This window comes from Aquila chrysaetos, chromosome 5 (assembly GCF_900496995.4).
Source record: "Aquila chrysaetos chrysaetos chromosome 5, bAquChr1.4, whole genome shotgun sequence".
Taxonomy (NCBI): domain Eukaryota; kingdom Metazoa; phylum Chordata; class Aves; order Accipitriformes; family Accipitridae; genus Aquila; species Aquila chrysaetos.
In genome coordinates, this window is record NC_044008.1 from 57,726,274 (window position 1) to 57,746,565 (window position 20,292).

The 20,292-nt window shown below is 39.4% G+C and overlaps 1 protein-coding gene across 3 annotated transcripts in view; it reads right to left on the reverse strand.

Annotated features, from left to right (window-relative positions):
• ADAMTS17 (ADAM metallopeptidase with thrombospondin type 1 motif 17) overlaps window positions 1–20,292 on the reverse strand; it is a 200,550-nt gene that overhangs the window by 85,726 nt on the left and 94,532 nt on the right. For all 3 annotated transcript variants that reach the window (XR_003923623.1, XM_030015913.1, XM_030015912.1), the window contains exons 9-11: window positions 17,684–17,824; window positions 16,211–16,361; window positions 1,178–1,279 (exon numbers count right to left, since the gene is read on the reverse strand). Coding sequence is in view for 2 of the 3 variants with exons in the window: in XM_030015913.1 (XP_029871773.1) it covers window positions 1,178–1,279; window positions 16,211–16,361; window positions 17,684–17,824 (394 nt within the window). In the remaining variant the exon portion in view is untranslated. The remainder of the gene's footprint in view (window positions 1–1,177; window positions 1,280–16,210; window positions 16,362–17,683; window positions 17,825–20,292) is intronic.

Below are 20,292 nucleotides of genomic sequence, written 5' to 3' on the forward strand. Positions count from 1 at the left end.
TAAGCAGTCTTACAAAAGAATCACCAGGACTCCTGTAGTTAGAAAAACATATATCTAAAAATCTTCTGTCTCAGGTTCCTTGTCATGCTTTCCAGGACCCAGCTTTTCTTGTCATTGTTTATCTTTATTTGCAAGCAAAGAAAAGGTCTCTCATCTTTGATTTCAGCAATAAACTTTTTAATTTTACCCTTTCTTACCTCCCCAACCATACAACATACAAAAAATATTAGAATCCAAAACCAGTAAGTATGGGGCTGGCAGTTATGAAACCAGTCAAGTTCCTTTGTAGCCTAAGAAGTTAGCAGCTGCACTGGGAGAATCAACCACATACATCTGTGAACCACATAGCACCTAGCACAGCCAATCTCAGAGGTTAAACATGTTCACCTAAGTCAAATTCTGTTCACACTCTAGGTCAGCTGGGAGGCAGCAGCTGAGTCTCAGTAATTCTCACCCTTATGGCATTGAAGCCAGTTACTGGAATGGTGATTTTCACCGGAGGGAGATCCACCTATCCGAGAATTTATTTTGTGTTTCTTGTAACAATTTTCTACATCGACCTGGATTCTAGAAAGTCCACATATGCCTTAGTCATCTGAGTATATACATACAGTACAGCAAACGATACTTCAAATATAACATTGCTGAATTTGAGCTCAACACATTTCGAGCTACTTTTAGAAACCATAAACTTTTAAAGTAGCTTCTTTTTCTTTCACCGTCTTTCTCCACTCCCCAAATGTCAGCCTAAATTCTCTCCACACTTTCTACCTCAAATATAGCCAAGAGCACTACTACCTTAACTTACACTGAAAGAACGCCTCACTCATGAAACACCACTGGCAGCAATGAACAGAAGTGACAGGAGTGAGCTACTACCTAATATGACTCGCAGGGTACTCAGTCTGTGCACTTAGCAGACTGAGGCAGGGGTTTTCCTGCAGTGTTTGTAGAATGCCTAGACCACAAGAACTTGACTACTGAGGTCTCCAGAGGCTACTGAATACACGTAACAAAATCAGAAAGACTTAACCCAATCCAGCTGTTAATTGAGCAGTTTCTGTAACAGAATCAGTATAAAATATGGGTTTATGGCAAATACTGAACATCTTGGAAACATTATTCCACAGACAATGCTGGAAAAAACAAAGTGACTGCTACTGAGCATTTTGATTACCTTGTCTGCGCCACACTCAGTGCCATCCAGAGGGGGGTCCAACTTTGTTTTACAGGATGTATCTCCTTCCACCAGGCACCAGAGCCCAGCACACATCAAATGCTGTAATCACAAAGTAGTTATTACTTTTGGAGATGTCAGCTATCATTATGGGATACACTTCAAAGCTCAGGCAGTCTTTCTCAAGTGAAACCAGAAGCATCTAGTTGGTTTGGGAGCAATTAATTTTTAAGGATAGATTGGCATTAAGTGGTGGGGTTGGAAACATAAAAGCGATTGATGGATGCCATTGTCAGAAACAAAACCCACCCAAAACAAGAAGTGCATTATTTAAACAGATTTCTTTTCACAAAAATAAATCTGGGCCATTAAAAAAGAATCCTATATGGGAGGCCAAGATGGGTGCTTTGGAACCGTGCCACATGCTTAGATATCCAAGCTCCTCAATTACTTGTATTTTTTAAAAAGTTACTCAAGTAACACAGTCAGCCCTGCTGGACCTGGTGGTAGCTATAATCAGCCAGCAATGCCCCTTGAGAGAAGAAGATCTTAAGGCGGAATGAGAAACAGGAAAGGATTTCATGGTGTACCATGCAGCAGAAGAGGAGCTTGGTGACAGGCAGAGGCAAAATTAGTAACGGTTTGGTGGTGAGAAGTAGCTGCTAGAGACCAATGTGCTAGAGAAGGTGAAAAGTGAGATGTGAGGGCAAGCGCAGCAAGAGGTACAGCACATCTCGCTACCAGACTTGAAACACATTCTGGGTATCATTACTCAACATTGCTGCTCTGCTCAGCCAATGTGTGTTGCAAGGATATTAATGCTGACCACACTTGCGTGATCTGTCAGGTCAATGCGTTTTCAGAATTTGAGAAAAAGAACCAGGAAAAGGGGCTTTACATTGTTAACATTTTCCACAGCATCCACTGTGCTTTGCATTCTATGAAAGTGGATGATTTCAATACAGTGCTACAGATCTGAGTACCAAAAAAAGAGAAAGAAGAGTTACATTTCTTTCCACTATTGTTCACATTTCAATGTAATGGTAAAAAGATGAGAAGCCCGACTCTAGTGCCAGCTGGTCTTGTCAAGATTTATTGCACCTCATTAAATAGTTGAGTCAACACGCTTCAACCTTATGGTTCTTTCACAACGTAATGTAAGAGACTGTGGGTGCATGTGTGTTTTGTGTACATGCGTGTTGGTATGTCTATATAAAATAGATCTGTACGGCAGAGGGTGCAGACGAGATAAATCCCAATACCAAGAGTGATGATGTAGAACATACTGAAACAAAATAGCAGCAGTATCTGCATCCTGTTTTATTTCCACATTTCGTTCTGGAAAAAGGATTTTGCACTATTTCAACCAAAAGAACATTCACAAAAACTAGAAGCAGACAGCACAATTCAGCAACATCTGTATTAACCACAACACAGAAAGTCACTGTCAAACAAACAAACAACAGCAAATACACCAGGGAAGCCTAAATCAATGAATTTTCAAGACATTTTCCCTGAACTAATAGAGCATATGGGAAAATATCAGACTTTAGTAATTTTGACTAAATGACTATGAATAATTAGTGCTTTACCCGCAGCTCTGAAAGCACTTAAGCACCAATTAGCCACAAGAGTATCACATACTGTTTTACAGATAGGTATACTGAGGCAGAAGAATTGACAACCCAGAGTTTTCAGAGCTTACTGAGAAATCACTTGTGCCACACTGCAACTCCCAGATTCTCAAAACCCTGCCTTCCCTGGAGAGGACTAAAATCAAAAAGTACATCAATTAACTGTCCACAAGTGTTATAGAAAGAACACTAATCTAGGCAATAAACCATTCAAACTGAAAAAGCTTTTCCCCAAAATACCAAACTTACAGCTCTGGAGGATGCTTGTTTTCCTAGTTGTAAATCTACAGTACCCTTGCATCAGGTTTAACTCACTGGGATCTAAAGGTGATGGGTTAGTCTTTGTATTAAGAGTACACATATGAATGATTTAAAAGGACTAAAAAATGGTTAAGATATGTTAAAAGCATGTCACAGACCTAAGTGGAAGGTATCATAGAAGGTTCTAGCCACGGTGGCAGGATGTGCTACATGTAGCTAAGGACACAATTAAATGCAGTCTATGAACACGATAGACTTGCTAAACTAACAGCTTCTTTGCCATTACAAATAATTGTATTGGTGACCTATAAATGTTGTTACTGTTAAGCCAAGTTCAGGAATTAGCTGACAATCTGGACTCTCCCTCGATGATTGTGGACAGTGATCTTGTGAAGGTGCTACCAGCAATGCCTCCTTTCAAACTGTGGTTGGGGAATACCAATACGTAAGATGAAGGGAAGCTTCAGAGATGAACAGTGCAGATAGCAAGTATTTCCACTTTTCTAGGTTTCAGCTCCTCTCTTACATATAACCACAAAACTTCAGAGCAGAATGTGATGAGAGACCCTCCAGCCTGATCTCTTGAATGACCCAGACAGACATTTTGCCCCGTGGTTCCAGACGGAAACTCTCTGTTTCTGCTTTCTGTCAGAAAGACTTCCTTGCTGAAGATGTAATGGAATTAACTACATCCCTAAAGTTGTTCTAGACGCATATGAGCACCATTGATAAACATCTGTGCATTATGCAAGGCCAGTATTTGTTAAGCTTCAGCTTCAAGTCCCTGGATCTTAAGCTGCATGTAAATTAGTCAGGGTTAAATTCTCCTCTCTGATGTAAAACTGGGAGGAGGAAGAGGCGGGGGGAGTAGAAACAGAAAGTCATAAAAGTGAAGCAGCTTTCTGTACAATTTTGGTTGCCAACCAGAATTTCTCCACAGCCCACAAGAACGTGGAAGGTGATAAAGCCAGCTAACATGCCCAGGTATGAGCCATGGCCTGGGGGAAACAACAGGCACAGCTAACCTCCAGCAGGTGTGTCTGTACCAGCAGAACTACAGAACTGAGCCCAGCCTACGGATACAGCAGGTGAAAATATTCACGCACGTGTGTGTGTATATACATATGTATACGTTTTTGTGTATACATACATGTATACACAGACATGCACACACACATACATTTATAGGGAGATAACTAAAGGAAAAATCCCTCTTAGAAACACCAACCTTTCTGAAATTTCCCATCTTTGAGGTATGGAAAACATAGAATTTTTATAGTATCCCTGTGTTTGACTCAGAATACTAAATGCAAAGCATATTTCAGGAAACAGTTACAGAAAAATCTGGTAACTGCGCTTCAGCTCTGTGTTCTAGTGCCATACCACTACAAAGCTCAAACACTCGTTAGTGCAGTCCCCTGTATTTAATACAGCATTCAGATACCCCAGCAAAGATTAAACCATCAGCTTTGGTATTGTATGTTCCCAACATGTTTTATCATGTTAATAGCTCATTTCAAAAGAGATCATATATCCTTCTCAGCTACAATAGAAATCCAAACAGAAATCCCCATTAAACAGTCCTATAGCTAACCAGTCGCAGTGACTGACTTTTTAATAGTTAAATAGCCAGCTTTGTGGGGAAATATCAAAGTGAGAAATGGCAGGACTTGAAAGGAAGTTGCTTGTATATGAGTGGCAGTTCAGAGCTTACACTGATATAGAAGAAGCCATCAAAAGAGCTGTATTGCTGCTAATTGTAAATTCAGCAGCCAGCTTTTAGACAGCAGGTCTCTGCCTGCAAAGTCTTCCCTACAGCATTCAAAAAGTGCCAGTTAGGATTTTCCAATGATAGATATTTTTCACTGGAAAAATATTGATTTGTTGAAACTGTCTGTAGGGAAAGGTCATCTTTGGATCAGCTCCCAGTCTGAAATATTTCCAAGAGCAAAATAAAATAAAAAAAAGTGAGTTGGCTGCGGAAAAGTAATTTTTCAATAAAAATTTATTTTTTTTTTCTTAAATTGAAATGGTTGTTCAACTGAACCCTGAAGGTATTTATACAGGCAGGAAAAAAAAAATAAAAAAACTAAATAAAAATGGAATTTTTATAAAGGTGCAAATTTTAGACTCTCAAAAAATCCTGGAAGATAGGAAAACTTGTCTGCACAGCTGTTAGAAACCAGTCCTGAGAGAGGTCACAGTCCGGAAACTCCCAAACTAGAAGATATCTGCTCAGCAGGTGAATGACGCTTCCAATTACAGGTATTATAATGGCATCTATTTGAGAAAGGGGCCTTACTGTGCCAGGTGTTTTCTCTTCCTCAGAGAACTTGCAATCTAAACAGACTCCTGGGAGCTGGGAAATAAAGGAAGCTTTATCCCTCTGTTATAGGTGGGAAGATGAGGAACAGAAAAGGATTAAATGTCTTGCTGGAAGTCTGCTGGGACACAAGCAAAACTGCTGCTCAGAGATCTGCAGTCCTCCACTCAGTGTCAGAGCCACAGGCTCACACTGCCTGATCTAGCTAAACTTCAGGGTAAAACCAGAAACAACTCCTGGGATACTCCCAGCAACATGTCTGCCTGTGGGCCTTCCCACCTTTCACAGCTTTTCATGCTTTTTCACAACAAATACTGTTTCTGAAGATGGTGTTTACCTTGCATGTAACTCCATCCCATACGTGTGCCAGCACAGACTTGCAGTGTGTGAAGTGCTACGACCACTCACATGCAGCTCTAGGGAAGTAATCTATTTTAGGTTCTTTTACTCAGTGCTGCAGCTGGAAATGAGAAGCCAGAATTAATTCAGCCAGCTCTTTGCCCACAGGCAGTAAGTCTAGAGTCTCCTAGTTTCTGGGTTAGCTATTGCATCACCACTGTTACTAAAATCAGCATGATTCTGCCCAATGACCTCATATGGTCTCAGTGAGAAAAAAGGGCTCACAATACTTCCCTGTCTCAAAGCCTCAGATTATTACCTACAAGGGGGAGCTTCCAAACCTCCAAAGCGTAAAAAGAATCCAAAGAGTAAAGATGTCCTTCCCACCAAGGAACTACTCTACTGAAGCTTGTTCATTCCCTATACATTCACTCTCTCACCTTGGATTAATCCAAAAAAAGAAACACTTATTTCTCCTGAGAATTAATTTGTTCCTGATGCCTATAGCCCACTGGAAAGAGGAACCTCTTATTTCTAGCAGCAGAGTTAAAACACCATGAAACCAACTTTGCTGTCAAAATGAGGGATTGTGAAGAAGGACTTAGAAAGAGTAAATATCCTTAAGGAAGAGGAGCAAGAGACCACATAACACACAGGCATGCTTATAAATAGGCTGGCTTTCAATGAAGTATCAGATCTCTTTTCTTTTGCCAAGGTTTTGGCTTGGCATATAGCTAACCATGAAAGAAAACATACTCATAAACAGAATCCTAATTAACACCTATTAAGTAGAATAAACACAGAATTTACACACGTTTTCCTGTTCAAAACACTATGTATATGTTCTTGAAGCCTCATAGTATGCTTCTGAGGAGGAATTCTTTACACAACAAGGTGAGAAAAACAATGCCTCCAATTTCTACGCTGTTGCTGCCTTTAATTTTGGGTGCATAAACAACTGACAATCTACAATGGATCACAAGGGAGGTGAGTACTGGTGTTTGCCGCTGCTATTAGATCGAGCTTCTTGCTGTTGAAAACTAGATGAAAAGTATTCAAAATCAGAATCCTGTAAATTGGAAGGCACTTTTGAAAAGGAGCCATGTGTTGCCCCAGACAAGGTAACTGTGAAGCTTGGATACACATATCAGTGGCCAGCTGCTGACCTTTCTCTAGAGCTGACATTCCAAGGAACAAGTGCTACGTCCAACAGTGGAAGTATCTGTCTATCTGTCCAAATGACAGACCTGATCCAAAAGTCAAAGGAAGGCTTGGTAAAGAATCACAAGGACTATCCTAGAATATTCAGGCAATGGTCAATATCCACTAACTTCTCATTTTAACAAAACTGGGCAACAACCCCACAAATTCATAATGTGTAATTTTATTCATTAATGACAAAGTAGAATTGATTTATTTACTGTTGGACAGTGTCCTAGTTTCAGCTGGGATAGAGTTAACTGTCTTCCTAGTAGCTGGTATGGTGCTATGTTTTGAGTTCAGTATGCGAAGAATGTTGATAACACTGATGTTTTCAGTTGTTGCTAAGTAGTGTTTAGGCTAATGTCAAGGATTTTTCAGATTCTCATGCCCAGCCAGCGAGAAAGCTGGAGGGGCACAAGAAGTTGGCACAGGACACAGCCAGGGCAGCTGACCCAAACTGGCCAACAGGGTATTCCATACCATATGACATCCCATCTAGTATAGGAACTGGGAAGTGGGGGCGGGGAATCGCCTCTCAGGGACTAGCTGGGTGTCGGTCGGCAGGTGGTGAGCAATTGCACTGCGCATCATTTGTACATTCCAATCCTTTTATTATTGCTGTTGTCATTTTATTAGTGTTATCATTATCATTATTAGTTTCTTCTTTTCTGTTCTATTAAACCGTTCTTATCTCAACCCGTGGGTTTTGCTTCTTTTTCCCGATTTTCTCCCCCATCCCACTGGGCGGGGGGGGGGGAGTGAGTGAGCGGCTGCGTGGTGCTTAGTTGCTGGCTGGGGTTAAACCACAACAGACAGAAAGCACCTCAGACTGTATTATAAAAACCAATCATACAATCATCTTAGATGCAAACAGAAAAGGTTTCTTAAAAAACATTTCCCTATTTTCACTACCTAGTGATCACCTTGTTTCTTCAGAACATACAGAAACGCATGTGCACGTTATGCTTTTTGGATGAACAGGACCAATAACCTACCTGCTTAGAGCCAACAAAGAAATATAGAGTTGATTCCCCTTTATATTAGTTTTTTCATCAGTGTTACTCCATTAACTCAATGAACAGCCTCTTCATCAAAACTTGTGTGAGTCGAAACTCACCAACATCAGACACAAGTGTATAAAATCAACAAGACTGTTTTAACCCTTGAGGAAATAGCCCCTGACAGTTAAAGAACTCTTAAGGAAATGGTCCTTGAGAGTTAACTGCTTTCCAGTGTTACCCTTTACCTTGTAGAACAGTACAAAAAATTCAACAGTCATTTCCGAGATTTGTTAATGTTCTGTATCAGAGAAAACAAAACAAACTGAACCCAGCAAACATGAAGGGTGTCACGCTAGGTTTGGTTCTCTGAGCTAGATGGCCTGATATGCATCACTCCAACTACCAACACATGGATCCCATATGAAATGTACCCTTTTATATATATGGAGCGATACCAAGAGCTTTTCTGATCTACAACTAAAACGCAAGAATGTTTCCTCTCTGCCTTTCAGGGAGAAAGACAAAATATCTGTCAGCTCCCAAAACAGTAACTCTACCGTGACACACTGCTCACCACAGACAGATTTGGATGTATAAGGTCTGAATGAAATTAACTGAAATTATAATCTTCAGTCAAACAGCCTTTCTAACAGCAGATGAAAGCCAAAGGATTAGAAGAATCCAGAACTCTCATGTTTTGACAATGTTAGTAAAGGGAAAACCAGGCTATTCAATAGCTGCCCAAAACACACTTACAGACAGGAAGATGAGCCCTGACCCCTCTAGAGCAGATGCAGCAGGGATCTTTTGCCAAGTGTGCCATCATCTCTCATAGTAAAACTGCTCGTAGGGCTCTATGAATGGCTCTGATGGCTCATGATAGATGATAAGAGACAGAGAAATGTAAAAATTCTTCTTTTGAGAGGCATTTTGCCTACTGCAAGCTCTTCACCCTTTCCTGTGAAGAAGTTAAACTGGAATTAATTACTTTGACACTGGAAATGTGCAATGCTGTATCTAGAAACTGTTCCAATCTGGGGGAGATACAAGAAACCAGTGTTTTGAGAAGTGAAGAGTGATTTGAGATGCGTGACCGGAAATATTGAAGGAGGGCAACCTTTCAAAGCTGAAAGAAGTGCAGGGCTTCTGGAAAACCACGCAGCTTCCCTGAGACTCAAAATCAGATGCTAAAAAATGGATGCATTCAAACCCATTACTTCATTTGAAAATTTAGGCTGTGATTGAACCTCCTGAACATGCATCAGGATCAAAGAAAAACTGCCAAAAGCAGCAATGGCAGGGTCACTGCACAGAAATGCAAGTATGAAAGGCTAGTAATGAAGGTGGTCACAAGGAGTTCAATAAACAAAAATGGATCCTGCCAGACAAGGAGTGGAAGACTCCCATACTGCCAGAGAAGGCACAAGTGAGTAGAAATACTTCTTTTTAACTGTACATTGGGAAGCAAACAATGAAACAGAAAAACACTCTCCAGTTTTAGTAATTTCTGGTGCTCTCAAGGCAAAGTAAATGCCTTCTCCACTGTCTAAAGTATTTCTTTGCAGAGCACCAGTTCTATTTCATTTTTTCATATACCTGGAATTAAAGTAGTAGTCAAAATAAAGAGATTGGAAAGGTAGTATTAATGAGACCACAAACTAATTTTACGGCAAAGCAGCCTATGCTAAATACTAATCTTTTCAGTGCCTTTACGGCATTCATGAAACGAGCTCCTATGGGTCTATGATTCATAGACACATAGAAATTAAAGTAGAAAAAGATAAGCTTTATCTACCTTCCTACCAACACAGAATTCTTTCTTGCTCTATGTGCTTTTCAGCTCTGCTGAGCCCAATTTTCAGCATCTGAAATGAGACAATTCAACCGTACAGGTTACATCAGCAGAAGAAATCATGGAAGCATCTTTATGTGGTCAAACCTGGAAGAAGTAGAGACATATGGTACAAGGCACTGGAACAGAGTCACTGCTTTGAATTAAATGTTAGAAATTTTGTACTTTGACTTATTATCAATTTCTACCTTAGTATGATTAAAAGAGCTGTAGCTAATCAACTACATCACAACCACAGAGCAACTTAAGAGCCTGAAATTCTGACCTTGCACTTTGCAACATCCACCTCTTATTGTCTTCAGTGAAAGTAATGTTCACTCAGTAACTTCCAGTGAACTCCTCAGGCCGTAACACCTGATTGCAAGATAAGTATTGATCTTTTAAACAACAGGCAGTGTTGTCCATTAAAAAAAAGAAAAAAACAAAAAAAAGAGAAATTAAAAGAATGAAATCACAGATTGTGTTTCTGGGCCATAGGAAAAGAGAAGAAAGGGACGGTAAAATAAATATAGATATGTACACACACTGTTCAGATGTGGTTGTGAAGATTATGGGAGTTTTCTCTTGAAGCGTTTTGCAGATGGGAAGTTCCCAGAAGGCCAATGGGAGAGGTCTGAATGCCCTTCAAGCTTGTTATACACTATTTTCAGGCTGATACTCAATCGTATTTTGGCTAATTTTGTTAAGTTCAAACTTCAGCTGTAGATGCCACATCACAAGGCTGCACTAATTTTTTCTCCCTCCCCTTATGTCTTAATAAGAAATGTAGGATTTCCAAGTTCAAGTGCTTGATTCTTAATAGGCACTCTGTATTATTTTAAAGAGTTTATTATTTTTATATTCTTAAATTTCCACATTGTATTTTTATAATTTTATTTTGATTCCACTCTCTCTTTTTATTTTTCTTTAAACCACTGCACCAGAATGTGTTTTGACCATCTTCCAAACTGAAACACGTACAAAAATTTCTGAAGCATTCCAATAATTGTAAACTGGGCTGTGCTGCCCAGGCAGGAACTCTGCTTCTCTCTCTTTCTTTCTCTCCCTTACACAAAAAGTACTTCCACTGAAAATAAAGAAAAAAAAGTCTTTTTGCAACATACAGAAGCAGTGAAATAGGACACTTCAGTTTCATATGAAACAGGCAACGTGAAAATAGTCTGAATTTTAACAACCTACATTAGGAAAACTATAAAATATACCATGGCAATTAAGTAAATTGTTACCTTTACCTCTAAAAAAGAAAATCTTCTCATTTTATTTTAGAATTGCCAGGCTTTTATCCTGCAAGCCTCAAGAAAACCAAACCCATCCTTTTCCAGATCTATTATTATTATTATATTTACACAGAAGCTGAATTGTGTAATGGAAAATTATGTAGACAAAGTCCCTGGTTGTACACAAAATGACAATGCAACCTATTATTTTCAGGATAAATCAGTTCTCAATCTAATTACCATGTTCTTGTAAATATTCTATACATTACTAAATAATAGGGCTTACTATCCTTGTCTGGATCTTGCAAATGACTCTGCAAAGAAAAAACAGACAGAGGCCCATTGATTCCCATGCATGGAGTCCAAGAGTCCATTCCACCAGTCTCTTTGCAAGATCAAGACCACAGAGAGACCCACAATTGCTTAATTATATTCACCACCATACCATCAAATATGAAAACTGAAGGGATACATAAAATCCACTTGATTATTACAATTGTTGCTTTTCCTTTACTTTGTTTTTTGGTTCCTCTCCTTTTTCATTTTAGCCCCAACATCTAGTCAGTCTCCTTTGGCTTGCAATCAGCTTTGCCCTCTTGTTCTGTGCTGCTGCTCCGTGGCTTGTAGATACTGGGAGATACCAATATCTGTTAAAAAACAACTTGAACTTAAGAAAAAACAGTAGAGCCAATTCCAGCTGTTTTAATTTTTCTAAAAGCAGTGTCATGTCAAAATGTACATTCCCAGTTACATCTGACTTGACAGTGTCCCGTTTTCAGAAAAAAAATCTCTTTGTAGCAATGCTAATCTCTTTCCACATGCCATTTTAGCCTAAGCACAGTTTTGACTCAAAACAATACTGAAAGATAATGGTTATGTAAAAACCCGCAAAAATGTGTTAATAATAAATAAGCCAAAAAGCATATAAAACAAAAAGCCAAACACTGGATACAAGAGATAGAAATCACATATTTTCCATAAATATAATTTCAGTGCAAAAGCCTCTGTTAGTAGCCATGCCAGTCTGAAAAATAAACCCAGTGTTCTGATTAAATACACAGCATATTTTCATGTGAGTTTATGAACAATGCATTTTTACGCATTTCTGGTAGAGAAATACCATCTCTGCTTTGTGAGAGATTAAGCATAAACCATCTGTGCTTTTCCTCTCACTGACAGCACTGCTAAATAAAGGGGACAGCAAAGAGTTAATGTCTGCTCTCTGCAGAAGCTTTCATCACTTGAGTGGGGTTGAAGCTTTTTTGCTTCCTCTTGTGTAGGGATCAAGCAAATTCACAATACTTGATTCATAGCACAGTGTGGATCTGAAGAACAGAGGTCAGACAGGTTGAATTTCCAGTAGTTTGCACAACCTAGCATGTTAGCCCTGGAATCATGTCAACATTTAGCAATGAGAATCCCAAAAGATCTCTGTGTTTGAGGTACAGTGATAATGCACTATGCAGAGTCAAAGGTGCATTGCTGTTTAGTTTTTTCTACAACTCATATCATGATTTTGCTCAGAAATTGAGAATGACAGTCATCTAATTTCTGCTAAAAGCAGCTTATCTCCCTCAAAGTAAAGATCACCGTGCAAACTCTTAGGTGGGCCAAAAGCTCTTCCAGCACTGCAAGGGGCATGACTGTACAGCCTCCCACCTGAAAACAGGCAGCATGTCTGGTATGCTAGAAGCACCTTTGCATGTCCTGCTAGGTAAGCGTTCTCATTGATGAGACAATGCCTAGCATTTGCAATGAGAAATATTAACAGAAAGCACCATGTGAAAGCACTTTTAATCTCTTTCATATTACTGGAGAAAACTATGTAACTTAGATACAAAGGGGGAACTACTGAAGGGTCTTGAGATATTCATTATCATATGTGAAATCATCTCACTTGAGAACTGTCCAACTTCTATTTTCTTATTCAGTTCCTCAGATCAAAACTAATTCTTCCATGGAGCCATGAAAACATTTATTTGCCTGATGATGAGCAAGGACTCACCCATCTAACACTCAGGTTAAAGTTAACCCAAAAGCAGCCACCTGGATGTATCTCAAACCAATAAAACTACGAGCAGAGGACGCACCAAAATGGACTTGCATTCCCTCAAGGGGCTGGCAGGTAATCTTGCCATTTATTATTCATACAGTATCATAACAGAAACGGTGCTTTTCAAATAAATAGAAATTGATCGTTCCCTGCCTAACAAGCATCCAGCCTAAAAGCCTGGTTCCACAGCTCCTTAAACAGGTGACATGCACTAGTAAATCTTACCTAAAGATCCTAAATTATAAATCTTGGAGGTCATAGATTACAACAATAGGCTATGATTAAGCTGATTATCATATACTCATGCTGTTAATTAGTTCATATTTTTAAATTTTAGTATATTAAAATGTAGGCGCAGTCTCCAAGCAAATTAAAAAGGAACGTCAAGAGGTATAGTATATGTAAAGCTGAGCCTACCTCATATGTTTCCATTTTTGTTCTGCAAATTTGCAGCAGAATAGCTGCAGGATAGCTGGTTTGGCAAACTTGCAATTCTAAGAGCTAGTATTTTGTACTAGGGCATATGAGTTATCATTAAAAACAAACATGGACAAACAACGTTGGAGATGCAATCTGAAATATCCAGATAAGGTTGAATATTCATGGATCAACTATCTAGTTGGACCAGTGTCTGAGGTCCAGCCACTGCCAAGCATTTAGGCACCTGAATCTCTGAAGGCAAAGGAGATTACATGCCTTTAAAAATTTGGGCTTTGATGCCTTCAAAGAGATTACTGCACAGAAAGTTTCTGCAGTTTCTAAAAAATGTCGAAATTTTGGATTAATCTAATCTCTGAAATTTGCTCTACAACCAAATTGTATGGCATTTTTGAATATAGGTCCTCTAGTTTGCCTGATATAATTATGTAGCTCAACTATCTCCAATGAAATGTTATAATGTAACTCTTTTATTAAATAAGAAAATAGACAGTAGATTCATGTAATCATAAAAAGATTGAGCAGGCTCATTTCCTGAAGTTTATTTCCTTTTTGTAACAAATATTTACTGTCAAATGTTTATTACTTTTACATTTGGATTTTTTTAATACATTATTGAATTAAAAATACCACATTACCATTGGCTAAAAGAGGAGACAGCTATATTTGCCAATAATTTCTACAGCTAATGCCAATGACTAGTGCCAATTTTTTTTTGGTTCATATTTTTGTAGACAGCTTTGAGACTTAACGATACAAGCATTCTGCAGATGAGGCATGAGAAACACAAAGGTGACAAGAACACAAACTTTGAAGGTTTAAAAATTAAAGCTGACCATTTCATCTAAAGAATTTCCTTTCATTGCCTTCAAACGCCAATTCAGAGTAGCATAACAGGATGCAAATATTTACTTAAATATTATTACAGTGTGAATGCTAACTCTTAACACATATTTGTAACAGAAAAATATTTCTAAATAAGTGATCGCAAATTGTTTTTATCTGCTGAAATTCTACAAGGCTTTTCATTAGAAAGCACTGAAGTGCTCAAAAAATATGCTTTTCTTTGGGAGATACTAAAGGAGTGATGGAGGAAGAGCACAGTTTTCATTGTGTTCTAAAAAAGGCAAATAGTGAGACTGGTGAAAACTTGGTGAACACAAACACCTGCTGTCTGTATCTTACAGAAAAGAACAGTGCCTGTTGGCTTGTTATTCTGGCAAGCAACTTGTCCCTGAAGCAATTCCAGACTGGACATGCAATTTCTGCATGAGAAATGCTGACCACCTACCAGTAGGCTGACATTCTCATTAGGCACTGGACAATCCAGAAACAGAATGTTTTTTATCGCAACGAGGGAAATAGCAAATATCTATTCCAACAGCAGTCAAGCTGGGTGACACCCACACAAGTGGAAGAACTTTAATCATCCTGGGTAGATCTGGGCTTTTCTTTACAGACCTATATTCTAATACTTTGCTTCCAGTACAGTAGTCCTGGTGGTCTGCATTTTCTTGATGGAGCTGGAAAATACAACCTACCCAGATTCTTTTCTTATTGTTTTATATTAGCTAGTTTCCAAATCCAAAATAAACAAAACAGCAAATGTGAAACTAAGAGCATGTTCCCAGGACTTGCATGTGTTCAACAGTTTTTAGTAATTTGGCACTTAGAAACCTCAGTTATCACTGATCATTATTTTCTTTGTTAACACTGATTTGAGATCCCAAGATTGTTCAGAATGGGAACAAGGGACAACTAAAAAATACAAATGGCTACTTAATGACAGCAAGAAACCTGGCTGCTTCATGCCTGTTTATATAGGACAGAATGCTGCCAGCTGGTGCTGGTGACAGGACTCAGTGCCTCATGACTTTCTTCTGGATATCTCTGAGGCCACAATGGAAGTAAGCGTTTCTCCAGTCCCTATCTAAAGTGCGATGCAGACAAGCTCAGGTCAGAATGAAGACATCTAATTGTGTAAGACGTTAGGAAAAGTTTAGCTGTCTAAATTCCAGAGGACAATTCAGACAGCCTCATCTCAAATATGACCTACTTCTAGAGACACCAAAAATCAGTGTTTCCATTTTGCCAACCAACCATGTGATATAAGCCATTTTGCACCCAAATCCTGACTAAACATCATGTTGCTTAGAAAACGCACAGGAAGGGGCCTAATTCTGCGCAAATCTCTAAATGGCCTTATCAAACAAGCAGTCATTTATATTTCCTTGGCACAGAGTTAGAGTCAGCTCCTAAGAACATTGTAGCGGTCTGAAGGTGACGTGTATTGAAAGATCCAGACAGTCATTTAAGCTGGCTCTGTTGAAGTAGGCAAGCACTCTGGTGAGAAGAGACTTTCACCTCAGCTGAACTTCCAGCAAAACAATCTCTACTGAGCACTTCAGCAAAACAGTGTCAAAGGGGAACTGTCCCTAAATTAAGACCAAGTACAAACAAAAGGTTTTCTGGGTCTGGTCTAGGAGATTAACAAGACCAGCATGGGGAAAGGAGGAGGACTGCATAAGTATGTGCTGTTGACATGAAGGTCAATGGGAGTTTGACTACTGATTTTGTATCAGCAGTGCTGAACACACTGAAAATCCCAGGAACTAGTTCTGAGGAAAGTACAGACTCCTTTTCTTCCCCAGTGCTTGACAGCGTTATTTCCACCTCCCACCTTGTTTCCAGGTACACCCCATGAGGTCTTACCTCCATATTCTTACAGAATGTAGCATTGGTCCCAAAAAGTATCTGGCATTGTTCATCAGCACTGTAGTGCATTCCAGGCAGCTTGTGAGGGAGCCGCACCGCGTATTGGCTTCGGGGGTCTGTTACCAGCAAACAGGTGCTGACCTTGGACCTGTGGAGTGTAAGAATTAAACATGCCTTTAAGGGAAAGCACCTTTGAACTCAAGTGTTAGATCACTGCTGTAGAGAAGCTGTTGTCCTCTCTTTAACAGGGAATCTGATGACCTCATGTGAAACAGTGGTCATTTTTCCCAGTATATATCTGGAAGCCTTCTAAATCATTGAAAACTATGGATAGAAAGGTCCTTGGGAACTCATCCTTGGCCCCAGGCCTTAAAGCAGAATCGACTATTCACATCATTCTGGGTTAAACATTTGTCTAAACTATTCCTAAAAATCTGATGGAGACTCAATTCTGCCCTTGGGCTATCTAGTCCAAAGCTTCAAGAACCTTACAATGACAGCTAGAAAGTCTTCTATCATGTCTCACCTGAATCCCCCTTGCTGAATTTTAAGCCCTTGACTTCTTTTCTTAACCATCACGGACACAAAGGAAAGATTTTTCCCTTTGCCTTCACAACAGTCTTTTACAAATTGGAGTATCACTTTGTCATCTCCCCTCTATCAGGGACCAGAGTGAGTTCAGATGCAACTTCTTTTTCAACTTCATGCCTTTAATATAACAGTAGATATCCCATTTTCTTTCATTATTTTCCTTTCTCTCCCACCTCTAATTCCCAGAGTGGGGAATTTTTCATGCTGAACCCATTTCTAGCAACAAAGCACTGGCCATTGTGCCAGACACTGTTTGTCAGAGAGCTGCACTGTAGGTTTAAGACCACAGTTACAGAGTTCAGACAATGCCAGTGCTTGCTAGAGTACATGAGAGTTAACAAGCAGCAGGACAGAAATCCTTCCTCAACTGTTGAATATGATGAACTGAAATATGGGTGCAATGGGAAAGAAGTTCATAGTGAACTGTTTAAGACCAACACTTAATGAGGAGTGAGACAACACATCAGAATTACCTCTGGGCAAAGTAAAGTTTCCATAAAATAAAAGCCATTTAATAACAATAATGACAGTAAAAGCTACAGCACCAAGCTGGCAGCATCCTTCAGCGGAGCTTTTTTCAGGCCACCTACACACAGATTTCTGTCACTGCAAACATGAAGGGCATTTTTTGTAAAATGAAGGTGATCTGGGATTGTTTTTAAGAAGCTATCAGTACCCTGACAACTGCGCATAATTCTTCTACCTCTCTGCAAACCTCAGTTTCAAAGGGACTACTGTAATGGAGACAGATTCAAACTTGCACACCCTAATGACACATGCACACACTTTTTCTTAAGGAAAATTGTTTAGACTTTCACTTTCAAATAACATATCGGATTCTTGCCTGATAAGATTTTTGATAATCAGCACAATCCTTACTTTAGGAAGTTTTCAAGGTCATCGCGGCTGCATGAAGACCAGGAAAGGTCACTTGGGTTCCTGCCCTTCACCCATTCTCCGGACATAATATGAGACCTCCCTGCGCAGGGTTGATGATCATCATCATGGCTCATTCCCATGCTGTTTGATTAAAACAAAACAAGACAGAAAAACCTATCAAGTTATGATATGGGTTTCTCACTGGACTTAGTAATGACACTCTTAGCAATTAACAAGTCAAAAACAGGCTGCACATATAACACAGAATCATTCACCTACTGCTCTGGGCACCTGCTTCATGAATAAACTGTAGGTTCCTTTAATTTATCCATTGCCTTTGTGTGTTTGAAACTTTAAAATGTGCTTCTTATGGACTTTCCTACCAGGAAATGTAACTATTTGAGGGTTCATGAGATGTGAACCTGGACAAGTGATGTAGCACAGCCGAAGGATATCTGCTAGAGTATCAAAGGTAGTATTTACTGAAAATTTTGGATTGCTTTCCCAAATCTAGTGGTTATGGTCCCTATAATCATACTGAGAGAATGGTCAACAAATTAATACTAGAGATGGACCAATTTTGTTGTTGTGTCAGTGTGAATTTGGAATAACTCTACTGTTGGGAAAAACGTCTCTCTAAATTTATGGTATTGTACAATCTCTCTCTCACCTAACTTTGAAGCTGATACTTCTTTGAGCAGTGGGTTGGATCAGATGACCTCCAGTGGCCCTTCCAACGTAAATTAGTCTATGACTCTATAACAGCAGTGCCCAGATAAGAGCCTGAGGCAGAACCAAGCCCTCATTTGGCAAGCACTGTCCAAACAAGCATCAAGACTGCCCCATGCCAGTCTCAGCAAGAACAGAATGAGAGCTCCTCAGCAAAACAAGCCATTAAACAAACAGCAGATTGTGTAGTATAAACATACATGTAGGAATTCAAACACATTCTGTGAGGATTTCAAAAAGTATTCAGAAACAGAAAAGTATTACTTTATCCTCCATTCAACTTCCCACTCAGGACCCTTCTATCATTAATGGAGTCTCTACCATTGGGCTGTTATAGTAAATGACTGTTCAGAATAAATCCCTGTTGCCACTATAGAAAGGTGAGGCTCCTCTGCTGGAGGTAAGCCTTTGTGAACAGCCTTCATGGTGGCAAAGAAGGGATAAATGATGTGACCAAGTTCACCTGCTACATCAGTGAAATGTCAGAAGTCCTGACTGGCAGTCCTACACTCAGTCCATCGTACCATGCTGCCTGGCAGCAAAAGTGAATTAAGGGTTTTCCATCCTACTTTGAAATGATCATTAAAACCATTTTTTAAACTCATATGGAATAATAACATTTTGAAATGTTAACATTCTTCCTTCGATTCCAACATGAAATGGAAAATGGCTTTCAGACAAAAGGTGCCTTGTATGGCCAGTGTCACTTTCTAGCAAAATAACAGTCACCAATTTGGGGCTGAAAACACAGATTAATAGGAACTCACTAGGTCTCCAGCTGGCTGGACTGAGCAAGCCAGGAGCAGTCCCTTTAAATATGGTGTTGGACTCTTTAATGCATGCTATTTCTCTACAAATCAGAGGCTCCTGTTTGCTTTCTGACTATGTTCTTGGCTTTGCTTCTCTCCAGTTTTGGGACTCAACTGTTCAAAGCCTAAACACAACATACATTTCTAGTTGCAATGAACCAAAACCAGCTTCAGAAGTTTGATAATTATGGCTTAGATTAAACTGCCATCTATGCTATTTTTAGTTTAAAGTGAAGATTATATGGTGGAGTCTATTATTTTAGGTTTATCTCCAGGGACATTGTTATTTCTAGCGAAACTACATTTAACATAATTTTTAGATTCAGAAGTTCATAGTTATTCTTGTTTTTAAACTTTTGTGGGTTTTGAACACAGCAGGAACATTAACATCAAGCACATTTTGTTTGATGCACGCAGGAATAATGTAACAGTCTATTAGTAATTGTAACTTCAAAACAGTAAAGAGTGAAATTCCTGATCCACTGAAGTGAATGGGAGTTTTGCCATTGACTTCAATGGAGCCTGGATTTCACTCCAAATATTTTACCCATGTTGTTTCTACACACAGAGAAAACTCTTCATATGCTAGGAAGAAAGTTCCAGCAGTATTCCTCCAATGCAAATAAGCCCATCTAAAGTTCATATTCCTAACAGGAAAGGAAGAGCTAAGTACCATGAAGCAAGGTATGTAAGCTTGCTGGAAATCTTCCAGAGGAAAGTTTGCCCAGAAATGCCAGTTTAGAACACTTGAGGGCATGCCGCAATCGAGTTAACTTTTCTAATGGAAACAAGGCATGTTTCCAAGGTTTCTTTCAGCTTGCCTGCCTTATGACTGCCACACTGCTGAGACTCAGAGTTGGGTCCTTCAGGTTTCTACTCTGTCAGGGCTTCTGTGGGATGGGACTTGGCAGCCATCCCATTCTGGCAGCTTCCTGAACGGCCTCCTGGTAGACACCTCAGCTGTTCCACTTGAAAAGGGTGAAAACAAACCATCTTCCTGATTTTCCAAATGGTTTAGGCTCCCTGACTTTACCTGTTCCACAAAAGTCTAGTGTTTGGCCTAGAGTTGTT